Source organism: Oryctolagus cuniculus, chromosome 8, assembly GCF_964237555.1.
Source record: "Oryctolagus cuniculus chromosome 8, mOryCun1.1, whole genome shotgun sequence".
In the NCBI taxonomy this organism is placed as follows: Eukaryota; Metazoa; Chordata; class Mammalia; order Lagomorpha; family Leporidae; genus Oryctolagus; species Oryctolagus cuniculus.
In genome coordinates this window covers 122,970,541-122,992,631 of record NC_091439.1, presented here as the reverse complement: position 1 = coordinate 122,992,631, position 22,091 = coordinate 122,970,541, and the positions used below count along the sequence as shown (strand labels likewise).

Below are 22,091 nucleotides of genomic sequence, written 5' to 3'. Positions count from 1 at the left end.
TGCACTTTATCCCCAAAACCGGGGCAAGTAGTGTTGGTGTTTTTGGTGGTTAGTACCTAAGACCCTTTGTATCCTTCCAAAGTTTGAAGCAATTGAAAAAACAGCATAGGTGATAGATGAATGACCCAAGAATCGTCAGCTGTGCTTTTATTAAATTTCCTATTGCCGCTACCAACAAATGACGGCAAGATGAGTGGTAACCTCACAGGTCTGAAAGTCCTGAGTCCACAATGGGTCTCCCCAGGGTGTTGGCAGGACTGTGTCCCTTCTGGAGGTCCTAGGGCAGAGAGAGGCCCTCCCCTGGTTAGATGGCAGGAGAGCTGTATTGACACAGTAGCTGAAATAGAATACTGTGGAAAAGCACTGGGACCACCAGAGTCAGGCTTACCAGGAAGTAAGTGGAGCAGCCAAGACTCAAACTGGTGCCCATATGGGATGCTAGCACTGAAGGCAGCAGCTTTACCTGCTACACCACAGTGCTGGCCCTTTACTAAGTTATTCTATAGACTGAAAGACTATTCCATGGGGCCAGCATTATGGCACAGTGGATAAAGCTGCCACCTGTGCTGCTGGCATCCCATATGGGCACTAGTTCAAGTCCCAGCTGCTGTTCCACTTCTGATCCAGCTCCCTGCTAATGACCTAGGAAAAGTAGTGGAGAGCAACCCCCTGGGAGACCCAGATGGAGGTCCTGGCCCCTGGCTTCAGCCTGACCCCTGGCTTCAGCCTGACCCAGCTCCAGCCATTGTGGTCATTTGGGGAGTGAATCAGTGGATGGAAGATCTCTCTCTCTCTCTCTCTCTCTCTCCCCTCTTCTCTGTAACTCTGCTTTTCAAATAAAAAAAAATAAATCTTAGAAAAAGGAAAGACTGAGCCGGCGCCGTGGCTCAATAGGCTAATCCTCCACCTTGCGGCGCCGGCACACCGGGTTCTAGTCCCGGTTGGGGCGCCGGATTCTGTCCCGGTTGCCCCTCTTCCAGGCCAGCTCTCTGCTATGGCCAGGGAGTGCAGTGGAGGATGGCCCAGGTGCTTGGGCCCTGCACCCCATGGGAGACCAGGAAAAGCACCTGGATCCTGGCTCCTGCCATCGGATCAGCGCGGTGCGCCGGCTGCAGCGGCGGCCATTGGAGGGTGAACCAATGGCAAAGGAAGACCTTTCTCTCTGTCTCTCTCTCTCACTGTCCACTCTGCCTGTCAAAAAATAAAAAAAAATAAAAAAAAAAAAATAAAAAGGAAAGACTGCTCCAAGTAGTATGCTCAGTACATTTTTGGAATTTCTTCCAGTTAAACAAAAATGAACGACTAAATACGACATACTTGGTTTTGTGTGCTTCTTAACCATGTAAAAATGTCACAGTGTCAAGCCAAGCATTGAGGATGAAGCCAAACTCTGTCCTAATGTTGGCATGCAGGCTGAATAAATAAATTAGTGCCTTCTTGCCATACTGCTAATTCTGTGAGGTTACCAAAAAATGAGTCGTATTCCCTATGTGAGCACTTTTTAAACCTATGACAGCTACCAGCCATGGCTTGTATGCTCTGCACACCATTCCACAGGCTCCACAAGGGCCAAATGTAAAGAAAACTCAGTCACAGATTCATTTCATACACTCTCAAAATACAGGCGCTCATCAGAGAGGTAAGGCAATGCTTATCCAGGAAATGAATATAAGTCATTGCAATGTGTCAAAGCCATGGGCTTTCTGTCTTCTAATCCTGACACCACAAACACACTTCAAGTGCAGAAGAGTGCAACCTGCTTACCACGATCATCATAAATGCTCTTTTTAAAAGATTTATTGTATTTACTTGAATGACAGAGTGACAGCAAGAGAGGGAGAGACAGAGAGAGAAAAAGAGAAGTCCTCCATCCTTTGATTCACTCCCCAAACGTCCACAACAGCCAAGCCTGGGCCAGGAACCAGAGACGTCATCCGGGTTTCTCATGTGTGGCAGGGGCCCAAGCACTTGGGCCATCTTTTGCTGATTTCCCAGATGCATTAGCAGGGAACTGGATTGGGAGTGGAGCAGCCAAGACTCCAACTGGTGCTTCAATACGGGATGCATACCTCCATCATACGCTGTAGTATTTTGCTGTTCACCTTGCCACCTTTGCATCGGATGAAAACCATCCAATTTTCCTTTCTTTCCATTTGGCAAGGATTAGAATTCCCAGAACACTATTTCCAGATAGGTGTTAAATTGATCTTCTTATCTTCTTCTTTATTAATATTAATATTAATATTAAATGACTAGCTGGCTATTCATCTCTGTTAGGAATAAGTTCCATTCATCTGCAATTACTACACTATGACACTTCAGAAAGTTCATGGAAACTGTAATTAAAAGGTAAGTTTGACTGCAAAACAAACTGACATCTATTCATACAAGGGATCTTCAAAAAGTTCATGGAGAACGCATATTAGTAAAAAACAAAGCATTCATATACAAATCTGCACTCATGCATCCCAAAGACTAACTGGAGCATGAAGAAGTAACTCGAGTGAATGATGGCAAAATCTTGTTACTGGGAAAATGCTGTTGCACTTCATTATTATTAAAGCAGAAAGAGGTTACATCAAAGTACGAGTATTGCAGTATTTTATTTTCTTACCATTGAATGAGAAAACACCTTCTTAAACTTTTTCGCACAGGGAGGAAGGTATCTCTTTACAAAAAGATGTGCTAAAACCACCACCAAGGTTTCCATCACATCTTCAGAAAATGTCTTTTTGCCTGTATTTTGTTATTTAAAAAAAAAAGTTTAATTTTTCAAAACCTTGGAGAACAAATGTAATGTGTAAGACACAGCTGAAAACTTACTTCCTATGAATTTGGTGACTTTTTTTTAACAAACTACACCAGCATTTCACAATATTGCAGGCTAACTGATGGCATCTTGCTACAAAACGCTTTGCATCCTCCTACCCCCTCTTACCTGTAGAAGCCTGGTGGTCAATGAGCGATGGTTGCCCCTACTCTGTAACTGCCCTGGGATTCCCTCACTGGCTCCAAGTCTTGCCTTTGCTCCTCTGTCTCCATTCTACTCATTTTTTTCTACCTTGGTGCAACCCCTGCCAAGGAACAAAGGCCCGAAGCTGCTTGCTAAACTCCTCGTCTGCCCTTCCAGGCCCTGTGTGACGTGAATCTGCGCCCACTCTCTCTTTGGTGCACGTTACAGAAAGAACTCGCACCTGCTCCTCTTGACAGGCCTTTGCTGCCAATATTGCTTTTTCCCTGGAATATTTATTCCCCATATTTTCTTATGCCCAAACCCTCGCAATACACTAGGGACTAAATCTCCTAGAGGGAAAGCCTATGTGAAATTCCCGATATTTGATCTGCTCCAGCATTTTGCAGAGGGCCAGGGTCCAGACCACTGGGAGCATGATGGATGAAGGAGCTGAATGACAGGCACTCATGAGAGACTAGGAAACAGGCTACAACTACCTGCAGTATCAGAGAAATGCCATGCAGAGTGAGGCTTTCAAACTTGATTTCTTTTTTTGTTTGTTTTTGTTTTTGTTTTTTTTTTGACAGACAGAGTGGACAGTGAGAGAGAGAGACAGAGAGAAAGGTCTTCCTTTGCCGTTGGTTCACCCTCCAATGGCCGCTGCGGCCGGTGCGCTGCGGCCGGCGCACCGCGCTGATCCGATGGCAGGAGCCAGGAGCCAGGTGCTTTTCCTGGTCTCCCATGGGGTGCAGGGCCCAAGCACCTGGGCCATCCTCCACTGCACTCCCTGGCCACAGCAGAGAGCTGGCCTGGAAGAGGGGCAACAGGGACAGAATCAGGCGCCCCGACCGGGACTAGAACCCGGTGTGTCGGCGCCGCTAGGTGGAGGATTAGCCTAGTGAGCCGTGGCACCGGCTCGAACTTGATTTCTATACATTGTTAGCATCATGTGAAAATTGTGCCCAGCTTTCAAATTGCTTTAGCATTCTGAGACCCTCTACGCAATATTTATATCATAAGTAAAATTCATGACTCTTTCTTGAAAAAAAAAAAAAAAACAGGTTCACATGGATCAAAGGCTTTATGATTTGATTTATTATTAGTGTTAAGATATCATGGGCCAGCACAGTGGCATAGTGGGTTAACACCTGGCCTGCAGTGCCGGCATCCCATATGGGCACCGGTTCGAGTCCTGGCTGCTCCACTTCTGATCCAGCTCTCTGTTATGGCCTGGGAAAGCAGTAGAAGATGACCCAGGTCCTTCGGCCCCTGCACCCATGTGGGAGAACTGGAAGAAGCTCCTGGCTCCTGGCTTCAGATCGTCCCAGCTCTGGCCATTGCAGCCAATTGGGGAGTGAACCAGCAGATGGAAGACCTCTCTCTCTCTCTTTGCCTCTCCTCTCTCTGTGTAACTCTGACTTTCAAATAAATAAATAAATATTTTTTAAAAAGATATATACTACCATATCATCTTAATTATTTCTGTACTATTTTGATAAAAGTTGATGTTTCCAAAAATAAAATAGAACAATGGGTCACTAACTGTATATTCTAGCCTTAGCTGCCTGCATTTGTGTTTGGATCACACCGTTCTATTTCCCTCTTTACCTTACAGCATTGTGTTTCAGTTATAGAAAAGGGAAAAACTAATTTAAAATTATAGTAAAGGAAATCATTACAGATGACAATGTTTTATGTAAATAACTTCCAAAAATTTTTCAGTAGAATAATGCTTATTGTCTTTAACAAAGCTAAAGGTTATAATTTCTTAAAATTTAAAAGTATATTAAATAATCATTAAGAATCATATTTATATTATGATTATACATACAAAATTCAGATGCTAATAATATTTTATAAACATATTTAATTTTGTAAAATGAGAAGAAAAACCTTCAAGATACATTAGGAGAATGGGCAATCAGAAAATGGCCTACCAAGATGCATGCTTAGCCTAGCAGTTAAGATGCCTACATCTCATATGGGGTACCCAGGTTTAAAATTCAGATCCAGCTCTTACTTCCTGCTAATGCAGATGATGGCACAAGTGATTGACTGGGTTCTTCCCACCCACATGAGAGACATGGATTGAGTTTCCAGCTCCCAACTTTGACCTGGCCCAGGACCAGCTACTGTGGACATCGGAAAGCAAATCAGTGGAAGATTTCTCTTGGTCTACTCGCTCATTCATTCATTCATTCATCCTCTCTCTCTCTTTTCCCTCCTCCCCCCCTCTCTCCCCATCTTTCCCTTCTTCCCTCCTTCCCTGTCTCTCCCCCTTCTTCCCCCTGTCCCTCCCTCCCTCTCAATCTTTTAAAGATGACACACCATCAAAAGCAAATGTAGTTCTGGGGAATGTGCAGGTATATGTGAAGCAGTCGTACGGGATGTCAGTGTGTGTACATGTACAGTGTAAGGGGTAGGAGTTGGGAAAAGGATAGCTGCTCACCATCTACGATGACTGGAACACACAGCTTGTGAAACAGACCTTTCACCAGCATGCTTACTAAAGCAAAGTTTGAAGGTTCGTGGTAGTGCAGGTGGGACACAAGGCCAGCATATCCAACGGGAACACATTCTTGATTCAGGTATCCCTGTGAATCAATTTAACAATTTAGCCTCAGTCCCTAGATCTCAGAAATACCCAACAGGTAAGTCATCAAGTAAGGAGATTTCAGTAGTAAAGTTAAATACATGTACGAACACTTTAGTGAAAACAGGTTTAAATCTTACCTCTCTGACCAAGAATTGCAAAGAATATATGAAGTAAAATTTTAACATGCACTTGACCTTTGGTCGCTTGAAGGACATCAAGGAATACTGGAGCAGCGACAATGCCTATGCACACATGTCAAAACACCAAAGTTAGACAGGCTAGCTATAAAGTTTGAGATATCACTAATGACTTTGTTATATTATATACTCTAAATAATTATTACAGATATGCCATAAGTTTTACATTCTCTATGTATGAATAAAACATAATAGGATGAAAAATTTACTGGGAGAGATGAACAATGACAACTTCACTCATAACCACTGAGAAATAAATGTAAACTTATGAATATATAAAAGTAAGAGTTAGGAACATTCCAGTATTTAGTACATTTTCAACCATTAATTCTTTGAAAATTTACTTTTAAATGTTCTAGGCTAGATATATTTATTGAAAAAAATTTCTCATATATGCAGAGTGTATTTATAATCATGGACTTAATTTGTCACGTGTACAGAAGTTACCACCATGTTCTTGTGTGAAGGAAAGGCACTAAGACAAGAATCAAATGTTGCTAAGAGTTTGCGAACTGCACATTGTGATTTTATTCCCTCCAAGATACCTAACAGGCGAGGCTTACTTTAGACTTGAGCTAAGATGATTATGTCTGTTAGAGAGGGTAGAGACTGTACCTTTGCTTTGGCATCCTCTTTGTCATCTGCTTTGGCAACCAACAGCATGAGTCTGAGAACCAAGGTGATGTTTAGGGGAAACTGACCCTTCAGCTTGGGCACATCAGACTTCAAGAGCCGGTCTATCTTGGGTAATGGAATATCATAGAAGATCACACTTCCTATAAGATCTTCTCCACGCCTTCCTGCACGCCCAGACATCTAAAGAGATGACCACAAAACTTATGCAAGTTCAAATCCTGGCACTGTAAATAATGTCTCACTTACCTATACCATGTGGAACATTAAACATTTGAAAATAAATCTTCAATGAGTTTTTTGTTTCTTGGTATATTGATGTTGTCAAATCTTGCAGAATTATTTTATTTTATAGATATATTTTTATAGATACATTTTAAAGTCCAGTGTTAAGACAGTATTGCCTCTTTTTTAAAAAAATAAATGGAGTACCAGCTCCTGTGTTTAGAGATCATGATCTGGGGTCGGTGCTGTGGTTTAACTAGGTTGGGCCACCTGCAGTGCCAGCATCCCATATGGGCACCACTTGGAGTCCCGGCTGCTTCCCTTCAGATCCAGCTCCCTGCTCATGGCCTGAGAAGGCACTGGAAGATGGCTCAAGTGCTGGGGTCCCTGCACCCATGTTGGAAATGTGGAAGAAGCTCCTAGCGCCTGGCTTCAGATTGGCCTAGCTCCAGCCTTTGGGTCCATTTGGGGAGTGAACCAAACGATGAAAGACCCCCCCCCCCACCTCTCTCTGTCTATAACTCTGTCTTTCAAATAAGTAAATAAATCTTTAAATAAACAAATAAAGATCATGACCTTAGGGAAGGCATTTGGTGTAGGATGCTTGGGATGCCTGACACCTAGATTGGAACGCCTGGGTTCAAACACCAGCTCTGGTCCCCTTCCCAGCTTCCTGGAAGGCAGCAGGTGGCAGCTCAAGTAGTCAGGTTCCTATCACTCACACTGGAAATCCAGACTGAGTTACTGACTCCTGACTTCAGCCTGGCCTAACCCTAGCCACCATAGGTGTCTGAGGCTTGAACCAGTGGGTAGGAAACCTCTTTGTCTCTTTTTTCCTTCCTCTCTCGTTTCTCTCTCTCTGCCTATAAAATTAAATTAAAATCATGGCCTTTAAAGCAGGCACAATTTCTGATTTACCAACGTAGTTCCAGAAACGAGCCTAAAATCAAAACCTTATAGACACTTAACATATAATTATTGGTGGTTGGCATGAATTGGGTGCTCAAAGATGTAGTTACTTCCCTCCAATATTATTTTTGTTTATGTTCAAGAATATTTATCAAATTGAGAATATCTTCAGGAAAACTAAGCTACTGACAATATATTTTACAAGTTTTTAAGTGTAATCATATTCATTAATATACATATATAAAAACTCAGTTTCAAATATTTTTATGGCCACCAAATATTTCAGAACAAATGGCTTTTCCTGGCCTACTGAATGAGCATTTCAGATACCTGTATATAGAACCGTAACAGAAGTCATGTATTATAAATACCTGTCGAAAGTTCAGAGCATCCAAATAAACAGAGTCTTCTGTAAAAACAACGGTTTTACAGGGCATATTAATTCCCAAAGCAAGGGATGATGTAGCTGTCACTACCTATGATGGAAAGCAAAAAAATTAAAAATTGGGAAAACATATTTAATGTAGCATACACAGATGCATACGTAGTAAGTATTGACCAAATTAAATCCCCTTACATTATTTTTCTTGAGTAAAAGTGCAGTGTTAAGACAGTATTGCAAAACATCAAACTCTATGCTTGCTTTTGGAATAGACAGCTCTACATCCCACTTGGATGTTCATTCATTCTCATATTCTTGCTGAACATTACAATTATACAGCATTTTCCAGGTAACAAAATGATACAAAATCAAAGCCATTCAGTAAGCCTTCAGTGTTACTGTCTGTGTGTGTTTGGCATGAATAAGAGCAATATGTTATACAAGGAGTTTATTTTCACGTTAAAAGATTTCCAAGAACAGAAAATAGTAAATGATACAAAGTCAGACTAAGCAGGAAGCAAGTCATAATAAGCATGACAAAACCATTCTAAGACGTAGATTGTAAAAAGAAAGAAAGGTAATATGATATAATTAATATTTACAAGATCGATTTGGCAGCTCTGGGAGGAAATAATTGTAGGAGGTGATTACCAAAAGTAGAAGTCTGACAGAATGCTTTTAGATTATTCTAGACAACATATTATGACATAATTGAACAGGAAATATTCCTAGTGGAGAGATGTGGGCTGTACATGCATGTGTGTGCACGTGTGTGTGTGCGTGCATGTGTGTGTGTGAGAGAGAGAGAGAGAGTTGATAAGCACTTGCTGACGTATTCTGGCTGTTTTAATGTGGAAGGAAAAAGCACTGGGTTCCATGTCCCTGAGTTCTGTATCTGTGAATTCAACCAACCAAAGACTGGAAATATTTGGACAAAAAAGTGTACTGAACACTTACAGTCTTTTTTTTTTCCTGTCATTATTTTCTAAATAATATACTGTAGCAACTACTTACATACAATACACTGCACTAAGTAATGTAAGTAACCTAGAGACACAGAGGATATGCATTGGTTCTATGCCAAAGCTATGCTGTCTTATATAAAAGACTAGAGCACTGATGGATTTTGGTATCTGTGCAAGTCCTAGAATCAGTCCCCTGCAGATACCGAGGGGTTCACATTTCTTAGAGAAAGGTCAATCTACTGCTGGAAACTGTCTTATCTCAAACCTACCTAAGGTTGCTCAGATACATTTTTGTTTCTCATGTAGCCTTTTCTTCTCTTGAAAATAAACATAGTTAGGTTATACATTTTCCTCCAACTACTAGCTTAGCTGCATCACAGAAGTTTGTCTATACAGCATTTTATTTACCTAGCAAATAAATAAATTTTCTGGGGCTGGCGCTGTGGCATAGCGGATAAAGCTGCCGCCTGCAGTGCTGGCACCCCATATGGGCGCCGGTTCGAGTCCCGGCTGCTCCTCTTCCAATCCAGCTCTCTGCTATGGCCTGGGAAAGCAGTACAAGATGGCCCAAGCACTTGGGCCCCTGCACCCACGTGAGAGACCAGGAAGAAGCTCCTGGCTCCTGGCTTCAATAAGCGAAGCTCCAGCCAGTGCGGCCAACTGGGGAGTGAACCAGCAGATGGAAGACCTCTCTCTCTCTGCCTCTCCTTCTCTCTCTGTGTAACCCCGACTTTCAAATGAATAAATAATTCTTTAAAAATAAATAAATAAATAAACTTTCTTATTTCCATTATTAGTTCTCCTTTACCCCGTTAATTTACTCTTAATTTTCACACTGCAGTTTATACAGTTATCTTTCTGGATCACTGGGGAATGATTGGGCTATCTGAACAAAGAATGGACTTTCGGGGCTGGGACTGTAGCTCAGCAGGTTAAGCTGCCACCTGAGGTGCCTGCATCCCATAGGAGAGCAAGTTTGAGCTCTGGCTGTTTCATTGCCTACCCAGCCCCCTGCTAAAGTGCCTGGGAAAACAGTGGAAAATGGCCAAGTACTTGGGCCCTTGACACCCATGTGGGAGACCAGATGGAGTTCCTGGTTCCGGGCTTCATTCTGGCCCACTGTGGCCATTGTGGTCATTTGGGGAGCGAATCAATAGAGGGAAGATTCCACCCCCCCTGTGTGTGTGTGTGTGTGTGTGTGTGTGTGTAACTGTCTTTAAAATAAGTAAATACATCTTCAAAAAAAGAATGGATTTTATTTAATAAAAATGTAACAATATGGATTCATCTGTGGCAATAATATGTTGTAATAGTGTAAGATGTTAATAAAAGGAGAAATTGGGTGGCATGAGATATTCTCTGTACCATCATAACAACTTCAGTTTTTAACCCTAATACTCAAAATCTAAATGAAGTTAAAAAGAGTCATCCTGGAAAGAAATTTGGCTATGTATTTCCAGAGCCTGCTACCTTTTCCTTCTGAGACATTTCTTTCACTTAGCAGAATCAATCAATTCTAAATAAATAATTAAAATGATGATTGATGGGGCCAATACTGTGGTGCAGTGGGTAAAGCCACTGCCTGCAGTGCCAGCATCCCATATGGGCGCCAGTTCAAGTCCCGGCTGCTCCACTTCCAATCCAACTCTGCTACGGCCTCGGAAAGCAGCAGAAAATGGCCCAAGCACTTGGGCTCCTGCACCCACCACAGTGGGAGACCTGGAAGAAGCTCCGGGCTCCTGGCTTCAGATCGTCCCAACTCCAGCCATTACAGCCACTTGGGGAGTGAACCAGCAGATGGAAGATCTCTCTCTCTCTCTCTCTCTCTCTCTGTAACTCTTTCAAATACATAAATAAATCTTTTAAAAAATGATTGTCTATGTTGAAAGAAAATTAACAGTATAATGCTTAAGTAAATTAAATATGTGTATTTTCTGTTGCACACATGTTTATTACCTCATGCTAATTATTAAAATAATATTAGGCAAGGCAGACAAGATCCCAAATTGGGCACACATTATCATATTAACTATGTAAAAATGTATGGAAGGAAATATGATAAATGTAGGTGGCGCATCTCCCCAGGTGCAGGGATTGAGAGAGAGAGCTAGATAGAGCATCTTCCGTCCCATAGCCACTGCAGCTACCCAATTAAAGTGAAAGCTGTGCTTTGTAGTGAGTTCATCTACCTTGACGTGCTTCAGTCTGAAAAGGGTCTCAACAACTTGTCTCTGTTTGTACTCCATTAAACCATGATGGTAGCCAATGCCCCGCTGTAAAAGCCTGATCAGACCAGAGCCTCCTCTTGTCCATCTCAGCCTGGATACAATCTTCCTGAAAGTCTGAAACACACACACAGTTTGCAAAATCAAATGAAGGCATATGTCCTTTGACTGAAGCCTGATTTTATGTGTTAGAAGGCTTTAGCAGGCAGAGTTAGATGCATTTCTGGGAAGAGCAGTTGTGTTTTAGGCTAGAACCTCAAGTTCATAAACAGAGCAGTTCTGTCCTAAGTGGCATTCATGCATAAGACCTGAGAAAGTAGAATGCAGCCCAACCTCAAATGCACTGATCCTTTCTTCACATGCCTTCCTCACAGCAGCCATGTGCCCAATTTTCCCTCATACACCTGCTGACATCATTCCCACAATGCTGGAGGCAGCTCCAGCTCATCCTGGGGTAATGAGGAAACACTGAAGCAACACAGTAAGAATTCCAAGAGGAAGATGCTCCATGCAGGCCCAGCGTCCCTCCAGGCAAGTAGCAAAATCCATCCCTGGCCCCCACACAGCTCTCAGCGGAGTCTGATGATCAACTGCCTTGTGCTCTATTTTTGCTGCTGACTTGAAACTAACTAACCGCTGTTCACTCCAATCACATTTGACCACTGTCTGCCCGTGTCTGTCTGTGTCTCCCTGTGCTTCCAGGCTGGCACCTTTGTGTTTCTCACTTCCTGTCTCTCTCTCCACACTCTCTCCCCATCTCTGTCCTGCAGCCCCTTCTCTGAAACTCCCTGTCTGCTCCTGAACAGTTTCTACCTCTGTCAGTCACTATTGCTCTTTTTCTTTCTTTCTTCTCTTTCCCACCCTCTTTTTTACTTTTATTCTGCTTCCCTCCCCCTTTCCAACCTGCACCATCACTAAAAGAAAAAAGCAAACATACACAAGTAATAACCATTGATCTGACTACATGGTCTAGTAGGTCAACCAACCAACAGATGCACACCCGTTATCTGGCATATCTCTCAGTGTTCTGGGCTTAGTTTCTGAGTGAGACACACAGCAGTGGAGGAGAAGGCAACCGTTTCTAGTTTGTAAAACTGGGCATGTGGTGGATGATTTGGTGACATGAAGCACAGAAAACGGGAGAAGTTTTCAAATGAAAGACAAATCTGATTTTGATTTCTTGGTAGCAAGTCACTGCATTAGCTCAGAAAAGAGATTTAACATTTACCTTTTCTTTTTCTTAAATTTTTTATTTGCTATAAGGAGAACAAATCTCATGTATTTTATATATACAGTTTTAAGAACATAATTATGGGGCCGCCACTGTGGTACAGCGGGTAAAGCTACTGCCTGTAGTGCCAGCATCCTATATGGACACCAGTTCGAGTCCCAGCTGCTCCACTTTCTATCCAGTCCTCTACTAATGTGCCTGGGAAAGCAGTGGAGGATGGCCAAAGTGCTTGGATCTCTGCAACCATGTGGGAAACCTAGGAGAAGCTCCTGGCTCCTGGCTCCTGGCTTCAGCCTGGCCCAGTCTTGGCCAATGTGGCAACTTGGGGAGTGAACCAGCAGATGGAAGATGTGTGTGTGTGTGTGTGTGTGTATCCGTGTAATTCTGCCTTTCAAAATAATAAATATTTTTTTAAAATATCATGATACTTCCCACCCTCCTTTGTTCCCTCCCTTGCTCCCATCTACTTCCTCCTTCCTTTCTTATTTTCTTTTAATTTCTACAATGATATACTTTGAATTCACTTTATAGTCACAAGATTCGATTATTGCTCATGGCCCTTGTCTATACTCTTCAGGAACAGTGGGGTTTTTTGCTGACTGCTTGTTGAATTCTTTACTTACTGGAGGGTGACTCTTGGTGATTACTTTTACCTTTTCTATTTCTATTTCTATTACATAAAAGATTATCATTAACTTTAACAGATGCAGTCGACTGCACAAAGAAAAAGCCTGCACTTGCTATACCTCGTCATGAATCTTTGAACCACTTTTAATAGCTGTGTAAGCTTACATATATAATCTTAACTTCTTCAGCCTCCAACTCCAGTTTCCCATACATTAAGATCAATTTAGATGAAATAGGTTGTGTTTTATAAACTGCATAGTACAGTATAGACACACACACACACATATAAGGTTATGCGCCAGATTGTGCACCACCAAAACTGAACTTTGAAGTACTTGATACAATTAAGTTAAAAGTAAAATCATTACAGTGAGCTGCAATCCAATATGACTACTACCTTTGTAAGAGGAATTTCGGACAGACACATACAGAGGAAACACGATGTAGTGGTAACAGACAGCAGGGAGAAGGTACCCAATTATACAAGAGGACTGCAACAAGTTCATGGAAAAATCAAATCGAAAAACTAAGTTTATTCTAGTGCAAAAAACTTTAGAAATTCACGCAGAGCTTTCTCATAACATGTATTCTCCATGGCCTCTGGGAAGATGCCTCGTGTGGGCAGATTTCAAAATTCTTTTGCATAAAATAAACTTATTTTTTAATTCTGTTTTTCATGAGCCCTCTAAAGTAATGCATGTAAGCCCTGGAGAGAGACCTGGAGCAGACCCTGCCCTCTGAAGCCTCAGTAGGAAGTAATCCTACTGGGTGCCAGACTTCCAGCAGGCATAACTGTTAAGAAATAAATTCCTAACACGTGGTACCCTGGTGCAGAAGCCTTAGCAAATGAATCCATCCACCTAGGCATGCCCCCTGTTCTCGTCTCTTACCTTGCTATCCACACCTGCTCGATCAACATAAGTACAGTCCGGAGGAACTTCTTTACTCTTTTTAAGACTCTTCTTTATTTCCTTTATTTCAGCGTCCCATAAAATCAATCTCTGAATTCGAGCAGTTGAATTTGAATGTAAATAACTGAATATAAAAAATCAGGAACGTCGTGAATATTGATTATAACATGCCCTCTTCTTTTCAACATTTGAAATTGTGTCTGTAAGTGCCAGCATAAAAGAATGCCTGGTAATTTGAACCCAAAATATGATTGCCCTTATTAAAGGATATTCACCAGGCCTTAATTACTTCAATTCTCATTGCTTACCATCTGTTATTTTTAACATATGCATTGACACCTACTTAACAGAAAACAGAAAAACCATTCTTGGTCCTGCTTGACTACAGATTCTGGTATGAGGCCTGCTCACCTGTGGATTCCAGCAACAGGTCTGTCGCCAGACTTGGCAAGCCAGTAAGCCCATAAGCTCCACTAACTGGCCCATCTAAAACCTCCATTCAAGCCAACTGGTAAAACTGCCAAAGCCAGTTTATAAAGATTGGAAGAAATGATTGCTTCTTCAAATGCACAGAGAGCAACATGCAGGTACCAGAATCAAAGAATCAGGGAAACATGACATCACCAAAGGAATAAAATAAGATTCCAATAACGAAGCTTAAAGAAATGGAGATCTAGGGGCTGGCACTGTGGCTCAGCGGGTTAACGCCCTGGCCTAAAGTGCCGGCATCCCATGTGGGAGCCAGTTCGAGGCCCGGCTGCTCTATTTCCAATCCTGCTATGCCTGAGAAAGCAGTGGAGGATGGCACAAGGCCTTGGGCCCCTACATGTGTGTGGAAGACCCTGAGGGGGCTCCTGGCTCTGGATCAGTGCAGCTCTGGCCATTGTGGCCGATTGAGGAGTGAACATCGGATGGAGGGCCCCTCTCCCTCTCTCTCTCTCTCTCTGCCTCTCTTCTGTGTAACTCTGACTTTCAAATAAATAAATAAATCTTTTAAAAAAAGAAAGAAATGGAGATCTAGGGCTGGCACTATGGCACAGTGGGTAAAGCCACTGCCTGTAGTACCAGCATCCCATATGGACACCGGTTTAAGTCCCGGCTGCTCCACTTCCACTCCAGCTCCCTAACACACCTGGGAAAGCAGTGGAAGATGGCCCAAGTTCTTGAGCCCCTGCACACCCATGGGAGACCCCGAAGAATCTTCCGGCTCCTGATTTCAGACTGGCCCAGCTACAACTGTTGCAGCTCTTTGTGGAATAAACCAGCAGATGAAAGATTCTCTCCACCCCCCCAATTTTGTCTTTCAAATAAATAAATAGATCTTTTTAAAACAGAAGAAATGGAGATCTATGAACTGCCTAACAAAGAATTCAAGATAATCATCCTAAAGAAGTTTAGTGAGCAATATATAAGAGAACATAGAAAGAAAATATTTTAAAAATCAGCAAAATAATACATGAACAAAATGAGGGTTCAACAAAGATAGATAAACAAGAATTCTGAAGCTGAAGAACAAAATCATCGAAACAAAAAATTCAAGAGTTTCCATAGCAAACTTAATCCAGTGAAAGAAAGAATCAATTAATTCAAAGACAGACCATTTCAATTATCTAGTTAAAGAAACACCAACAAAAAGAATGAAATAATAAGTGAGTAGGAAGCTTTTGGATCTGCTATCATTTGAATATATTTTGTCCCAGAACTCATAATGAAGCTTGATCCCTATAATGGTACTGAGTGTTGTGGGACTTTAAATATATGATTAGGTTGTTAATCACAAACTTAAACTTTGTGGACCTAAGAAAATGTTAGAAATCAGCTAATCAACTGAAGAAAGTTACTGTAAAACATTGTACAATTACTGAAATACTCAATAATCTTCTCCCACATAAGTCCCCCAAAATGATGTTCTAATTAAATTAAGTTGGTGTATCATAAAAACATAAAGCAGTGAAATATGATTTTAATTATATAAATAATTGCACACTTAAAGGTTTCAGTTCACAATGAATTCCACAATTCCAGTAGAAATACTCACGCAGCGTACATTCTCCTTTGAGACTTAATTGCTTTCTCCAGTTTCCTGTTTAAATTCTTCTCTCCTTCAGAGTTGTGACTATGAGTATATTGTCTCATCAACATGTTAGTAAGAAGGCGTGAAGCTGACCTTTCCACTGAGTGAATGTTGAATCTAAAGTAAAGTATGTGAGAACACTGGATAACTGCATGCTCATTCCAGTCCAGCCCTGCATTCATTAATAAAGACAATTTTTGGATGTAGGAACCTTTGTTTGGGTAACATCAATCTCTGTCATTCATTCATTTTTGCCCATTTAACTCCTATATCAGAGTTCATGTGAATGGAAGGGAAGATCAGAGTTAGTTACAAAGGTGAATTTTGATACTATGGTAAGAGTAGTTAGGTAAAGGCTCTTTACTAGGGAAAAAAAAAAAACTGCTCTTTTCTCATTTGACACAGTTCCCATATTAAGACTGCTGAATCTTTGTAAAGAACAGACCAGCACCTACTTGTCATTGTTACTAGTTAGTTCCTTTTCACCTGTGACATGAAGTTTGAGTTAGGAATTGGATTTCTAGGAGTACTTTTGTACTTCCTCATATTTGGCTTAACCTTTTTCTCTTCACTTTTCTCAAAAATTTTCAGACTTATTACAAGATCAATGCACATTCCTATACAGACATGTAAAGAATTGACAATTTGGCCTCATATTTTCCTTCCAATTTTGAAGTTTTATATATATAGTATATATGTATATATATACTCTATGTCGGTGAGTGCCCACATATACACAATATGCATAAATTAAACCTCCCACAAAGAGCTGATGAAAACATGATTGCTAATTAAATCATCTTGCTACCAGGCCCTATCTAATTTTTCTTTTAATTCTTTGAAGTGATTGTCATAAATATTCTTCAAGGTCTTTTCTTTCCACTTAAAGAGAGCTTATATATAATAAAACTTCACAAAAGAAAAATGGCAGACTAAACACTCAATATGCCATCATATGTGTATATAGGTGTATGTTAATGTATGTACTCTGTTTTGCCAAATACACATTACTCTTTTTACCATATCTGATTCTACAAATATGTTGAACTTTCTATTAACTTATGGCCCAGGAAATTCCACTCTACCAAGCCATACAATTAGATTTTCAAATAAAATTCAGTAAGAGAGTGTTTGTTTCTGTTGTATTATATCCAAGTTGCTATAGAAAATATCTCTTATATGTGCTAGTTGATATAGATACAAAAATAACATATCAGAATGAAACTGATACCTTATGATTTGATTATTGTTTATAACCCTTTTCTATATTCCTGTGGAACACTGGTCTTCCTACTTTTTACTTGTTGAACATCATGGTTAGTGGTGTGTTAATCCTGTGGTCATAAAATAGATTGAAAATATGTTATTGCAGGGGCTGACACCGTGGCACAGCAGGTTAAAGCCCTGGCCTGAAGTGTTGGCATCCCATATGGGTGCCAGTTCGAGTCCCGGCTGCTCCTCTTCCATCCAGCTCTCTGCTGTGGCCTAGGAAAGGAGTACAAGATGGCCCAAGCTCTTGGGCCCCTGCGCCCACCTGGGAGACCTGGAGGAAACTCCTGGCTCCTGGCTTCGGATCAGTGCAGCTCTGGCCATTGTGGCCATCTGGGGAGTGAACCAGTGGATAGAAGACTTCTCTCTGTGTCTCTACCTCTCTCTGTAACTCTGTCTTTCAAATAAATAAAATAAATCTTTTTTAAAACAGAAAATATGTTATTGCAAAAATTAAAGGAAAATTAAGGAAAGGAGAAAGGTGGATTGAGGGAGGTAGAGAGGGAACTGTGCTTATCTTAGAAGTACATCTATAGCCGGTGCCGCGGCTCACTAGGCTAATCCTCCGCCTTGCGGCGCCGGCACACCGGGTTCTAGTCCCAGTCGGGGCGCTGGATTCTGTCCCGGTTGCCCTTCTTCCAGGCCAGCTCTCTGCTGTGGCCAGGGAGTGCAGTGGAGGATGGCCCAAGTGCTTGGGCCCTGCACCCCATGGGAGACCAGGATAAGTACCTGGCTCCTGCCATCGGATCAGCGCGGTGCGCCGGCCGCGGTGCGCCAGCCGCAGTGTGCCAGCCCCAGCGGCCATTGGAGGGTGAACCAATGGCAAAAGGAAGACCTTTCTCTCTGTCTCTCTCTCTCACTGCCCACTCTGCCTGTCAAAAAAAAAAAAAAAAAAAGTACAACTATAAAATGCATGAAATCTGTTCCCTATATTCTAAAAATTTAAAAAGAAAATATAACTTCAATATGCTCACAAATTTCTCAAATTCTAAGATATGTCAGATTATAAGTTCTTCCTTTTCAATAGTCTGCAAATTCATATAAATCAATGTATAATGCTTTCCACAGAAAATAATTACTTACGAAAAAAATATTGCTGGTAGCCTATCCATTTCTTTAAGTTTTTCCACAAAACAAGGAAGCATTCGTTCCTTTTCAATTCTTGCACTGTCAAAAGTTTGAGGCTTAAGGTACTGCAGTAACTGGTTCACCTGAATAAAGTCACCACAAATAAAAGGCAGATAAGGTACTGACGACCGCAAAGGAAGGCAACAGAATGCACAGATATTTGAGGGTGAAAAGCAAGTTGCTGTTGAACAGTATATTCAGAATGACAATGTAAGTACAAAGTTAGGATTTCAACCAGTCATATACTAAGCATTTAAATACAATGAAAACCTCAGAAAACTTGAATGACATGGTTCTACACTACTGTGATCAAGTTTACGTAATACTGTGGTGTTGTGCTTACTGAAAGGATTATCATGACTTAATGCTGATCATTATCAGTAAATATAGGCTACAGAAGGATGACTTCAACATTTAATGGCAAGAATATCTGAAATAGTTTTTCTTATCTATAGATATCACATATACACGTATGGTCTACAAATAGTATTTTAATAGGATATTTCATTATTTTTTAAGCTACAATTTTTACGTGGTATAAGTTACCAGAGAAAAGGTAATAGATTCAGTAGGGTGGGCGCTGGCACTGTGGCATAGAAGGTTAAGCCTCCTCCTATGGCACCAGCATCCAATACAGGTGCAGGTCCGTGTCCTGGCTGTTTTGTTTACGGCCTGGGAAAGCACTGGAAGATGGCCCAAGTGCATGGGCCCCTGTGCCCACATGGGAGACCCTGGCTCCTGGCTTCAGATCAGCCAGCTCCTGCCATTACGGCAGTTGCGGGGATTGAAACAGCAGATGGAAGATATTTCTCTCTCTCTCTCTCTCTCTCTCTCTCTCTCTCTCTCTCTTTCTCTCTCTCTCCTCTGTCTGCTTAACTCTTTCAAATAAATAAATAAATCTTTTTCTAAAAATTACATAGGAGGTTGTTTTAAAATTCCAGTGCCCCAGTCCACTGGAGGTCAATCAGCTCAGAATCTCTAGATGAGATTGGGCTTCCTAGATGATTCCTGATAAGCAGCCAGGGTTGAACCCCTCATGAATTTAATAATGATTTGGGACATTAGGTGGTTTTCACATTTGCAGATCAGTGTGGCCTGTCCCAGTGAGTTTTACTGACTGAGGTGCACATTCAAAGAGGATATAGTAGTAGCAGGTGTGGGCTGTCCCGGATGGAACTAAAGTAATGATTCTCTACATCTTTCTTTACCTAGCTGGCTAAATTTAAGGTAGAATGGCAAAGTACAGTAATAGGATTTCCATATTCAAATACTAAAGAGCCCTATGGGGATTTTCTTTACCATAACTGAATAAATCAGATTCATTTTATATTAAATAAAAAATCCTAAATGTCTGTCACAACCTTGCCTGGGTCCAGCTGCATCCAACTAAGCAGTTCCTTTTTCAGTTCCTCTTCATATTTCTTGGCATCTGTCCTCATGATAACTACTTTATTTTTGAAGCAGCTGAATTCTTCAGGTTCTAACTCCTTGAAAATGAAGAAGCACAAATACCAAAGAAAATACAGTTATCACCTGGTCTAAAGTTTGCCACATGCACAGTTATGAGGCAAATCTCTCAGTTCACTGCATCCATGTTTATGAACAGCGTTAACTACATGAGGAGTTGAACACATAATGTTTTTAAGTATTTAAAAAGCAAGATTTAAGGCCGGCGCCACAGCTCACTAGGCTATCCTCTGCCTTGGGGCGTCGGCACACCGGGTTCTAGTCCCGGTTGGGGTGCTAGATTCTGTCCCGGTTGCTCCTCTTCCAGGCCAGCTCTCTGCTGTGGCCAGGGAGTGCAGCGGAGGATGGCCCAAGTCCTTGGGCCCTGCACCCCATGGGAGACCAGGATAAGTACCTGGCTCCTGCCATCGGATCAGCGCAGTGCGCCAGCCACAGTGCGCCAGCCACGGAGGCCATTGGAGGGTGAACCAACGGCAAAGGAAGACCTTTCTCTCTGTCTCTCTCTCACTGTCCACTCTGCCTGTCAAAAAAAAAAAAAAAAAAAAAGCAAGATTTATTAGAGCCAGAGTGGCATGGAGGGGGCCCCAAGAGAGGCAAACCAGAAGGGGCCCGTGGCACTGGAGTTTTTAAGCACAGTTTTGGGGGAGGAAAAATACTTCTCAGCTTGACATTCAGTTACAGACAGGGACAAAACCCATCAAAAAAAAAAAAAAAAGACATATCATTCTTACTGTAGCAAAGCATTATTCTAAGAACTTTTAATTATTTGGCTTATGTTAATAACAATGCTACAAAATAGGCATTATTAGCTCTTTTAACTAATTTTTCTAAATCTAGAGAAATGAGTCTCTGAAGTTTCTGCTTTGAACTATGGAATACTACGCCTTCATCTACATCAGAGTAACACCATTATCTAGTTTGTTCATTCTTAACGGACTATCATGCCACAGGACTAGAAATATCAGCTAAGGAATACCCACAAACACACACACACACACCCCACATGCACAGACACACACACACACACATACCATTCACAGACACATATGCACACATATACAACATACACACATACACCACAAGCACAACACACATGCAAACACGCATATCACCATACACATACATACACCACATGCACATACACGCATACACCACACACAACATACAGATACACACATACCATGAACACACACACCACGTACACACACACATGCACATGCACCACATTCACACATACACATACATCACGTTCACACACATACATATACCACATTCACACACACACATACACACATCACATGCAAATATGCATGCACACAAACACCACATACACAGACATACACGAAATGCACACACACACACACACGAGAAATCTCCTAAAAGTTCATGGAAATGTGTATTGTGAAACAAACTGCATGAATTTCAAAATTACTTTGCACCAAAACAAACTTACAACTCCATTTCCTCTAATTTTTGAAATATATATACATATGTAAGTGTATTATACGTATTTACGCACACACAGAGAGAGAAACAGTTCCTAGTGTTTACTTTCATACACACACCTGCATTCTTGACCGTTCTGGCCAAATGTGTACCATAGCATCATACAGAAGTATGCTTTCCCGAGGAGAAAACTGAAGGTCTGCAGGGACTCCATACTTCTCTATCTGAAAAGCAGAAAATGCAAAACCATTGATCTCCATCCCATATGCAGATTTTAACCACCTTGACGCCTCCTTTTCCAAAGTGCTTTTGTACTTACATGGTTGACTGTGAGTGCAGCGCACGGGTGGTAGTGTGCAATGACAAAATCGTTATCCTTTAGAGAACACACATACTTTTCTAGATCGTTGTATCGTTCTTTGTAACACACTGTGAAAGTGGAATTAAAATGCGGATTAAGATGGGTTTGTGTCTCTCAGCAATGATGTAATTCCGATTTTCTAAAGACAGCTAGGCCTAGGGAGAGCTGTGCTGGAAGCCTCTGTCGACAAAACGACAACAGGGCCATGCAGTGGAGGAGGAACTTATGTGCCTATACCGCACACAGATGTTTTACCTGCCCTCCTGGCCTGGATCTTCAGTCACAGTCCATCCTTGCTTCTTGTAATTCCTAGTGTATATTTTTCTAAATATTCTTGGAAAGCATGCTTTTGCATAAGGAGCATGGTTTGAATAAAAAGGCCTGCAACCCATTCAACTATTTCAATAGGAAACACGGGTGTTACTGGATCATCTCCCTGTCTTGGAGAACAGTATCACCATCTCCCAGAGAAAACGAGCCTTCTTCTGTCAT

At 41.5% G+C, this 22,091-nt stretch overlaps 1 protein-coding gene across 1 annotated transcript in view; it reads right to left on the bottom strand.

Annotated features, from left to right (window-relative positions):
- Positions 1–22,091, bottom strand: part of LOC138843574 (probable ATP-dependent RNA helicase DDX60) — a 79,269-nt gene that overhangs the window by 7,843 nt on the left and 49,335 nt on the right. Inside the window, exons 21-32 of the mRNA XM_070048175.1 lie at positions 21,558–21,667; positions 21,358–21,462; positions 19,687–19,812; positions 18,281–18,408; positions 15,893–16,045; positions 13,834–13,978; positions 11,050–11,202; positions 7,885–7,989; positions 6,362–6,562; positions 5,687–5,791; positions 5,403–5,547; positions 2,615–2,736 (exon numbers count right to left, since the gene is read on the bottom strand). Of these exons, the coding sequence (XP_069904276.1) occupies positions 2,615–2,736; positions 5,403–5,547; positions 5,687–5,791; positions 6,362–6,562; positions 7,885–7,989; positions 11,050–11,202; positions 13,834–13,978; positions 15,893–16,045; positions 18,281–18,408; positions 19,687–19,812; positions 21,358–21,462; positions 21,558–21,667 (1,598 nt within the window). The remainder of the gene's footprint in view (positions 1–2,614; positions 2,737–5,402; positions 5,548–5,686; positions 5,792–6,361; positions 6,563–7,884; positions 7,990–11,049; positions 11,203–13,833; positions 13,979–15,892; positions 16,046–18,280; positions 18,409–19,686; positions 19,813–21,357; positions 21,463–21,557; positions 21,668–22,091) is intronic.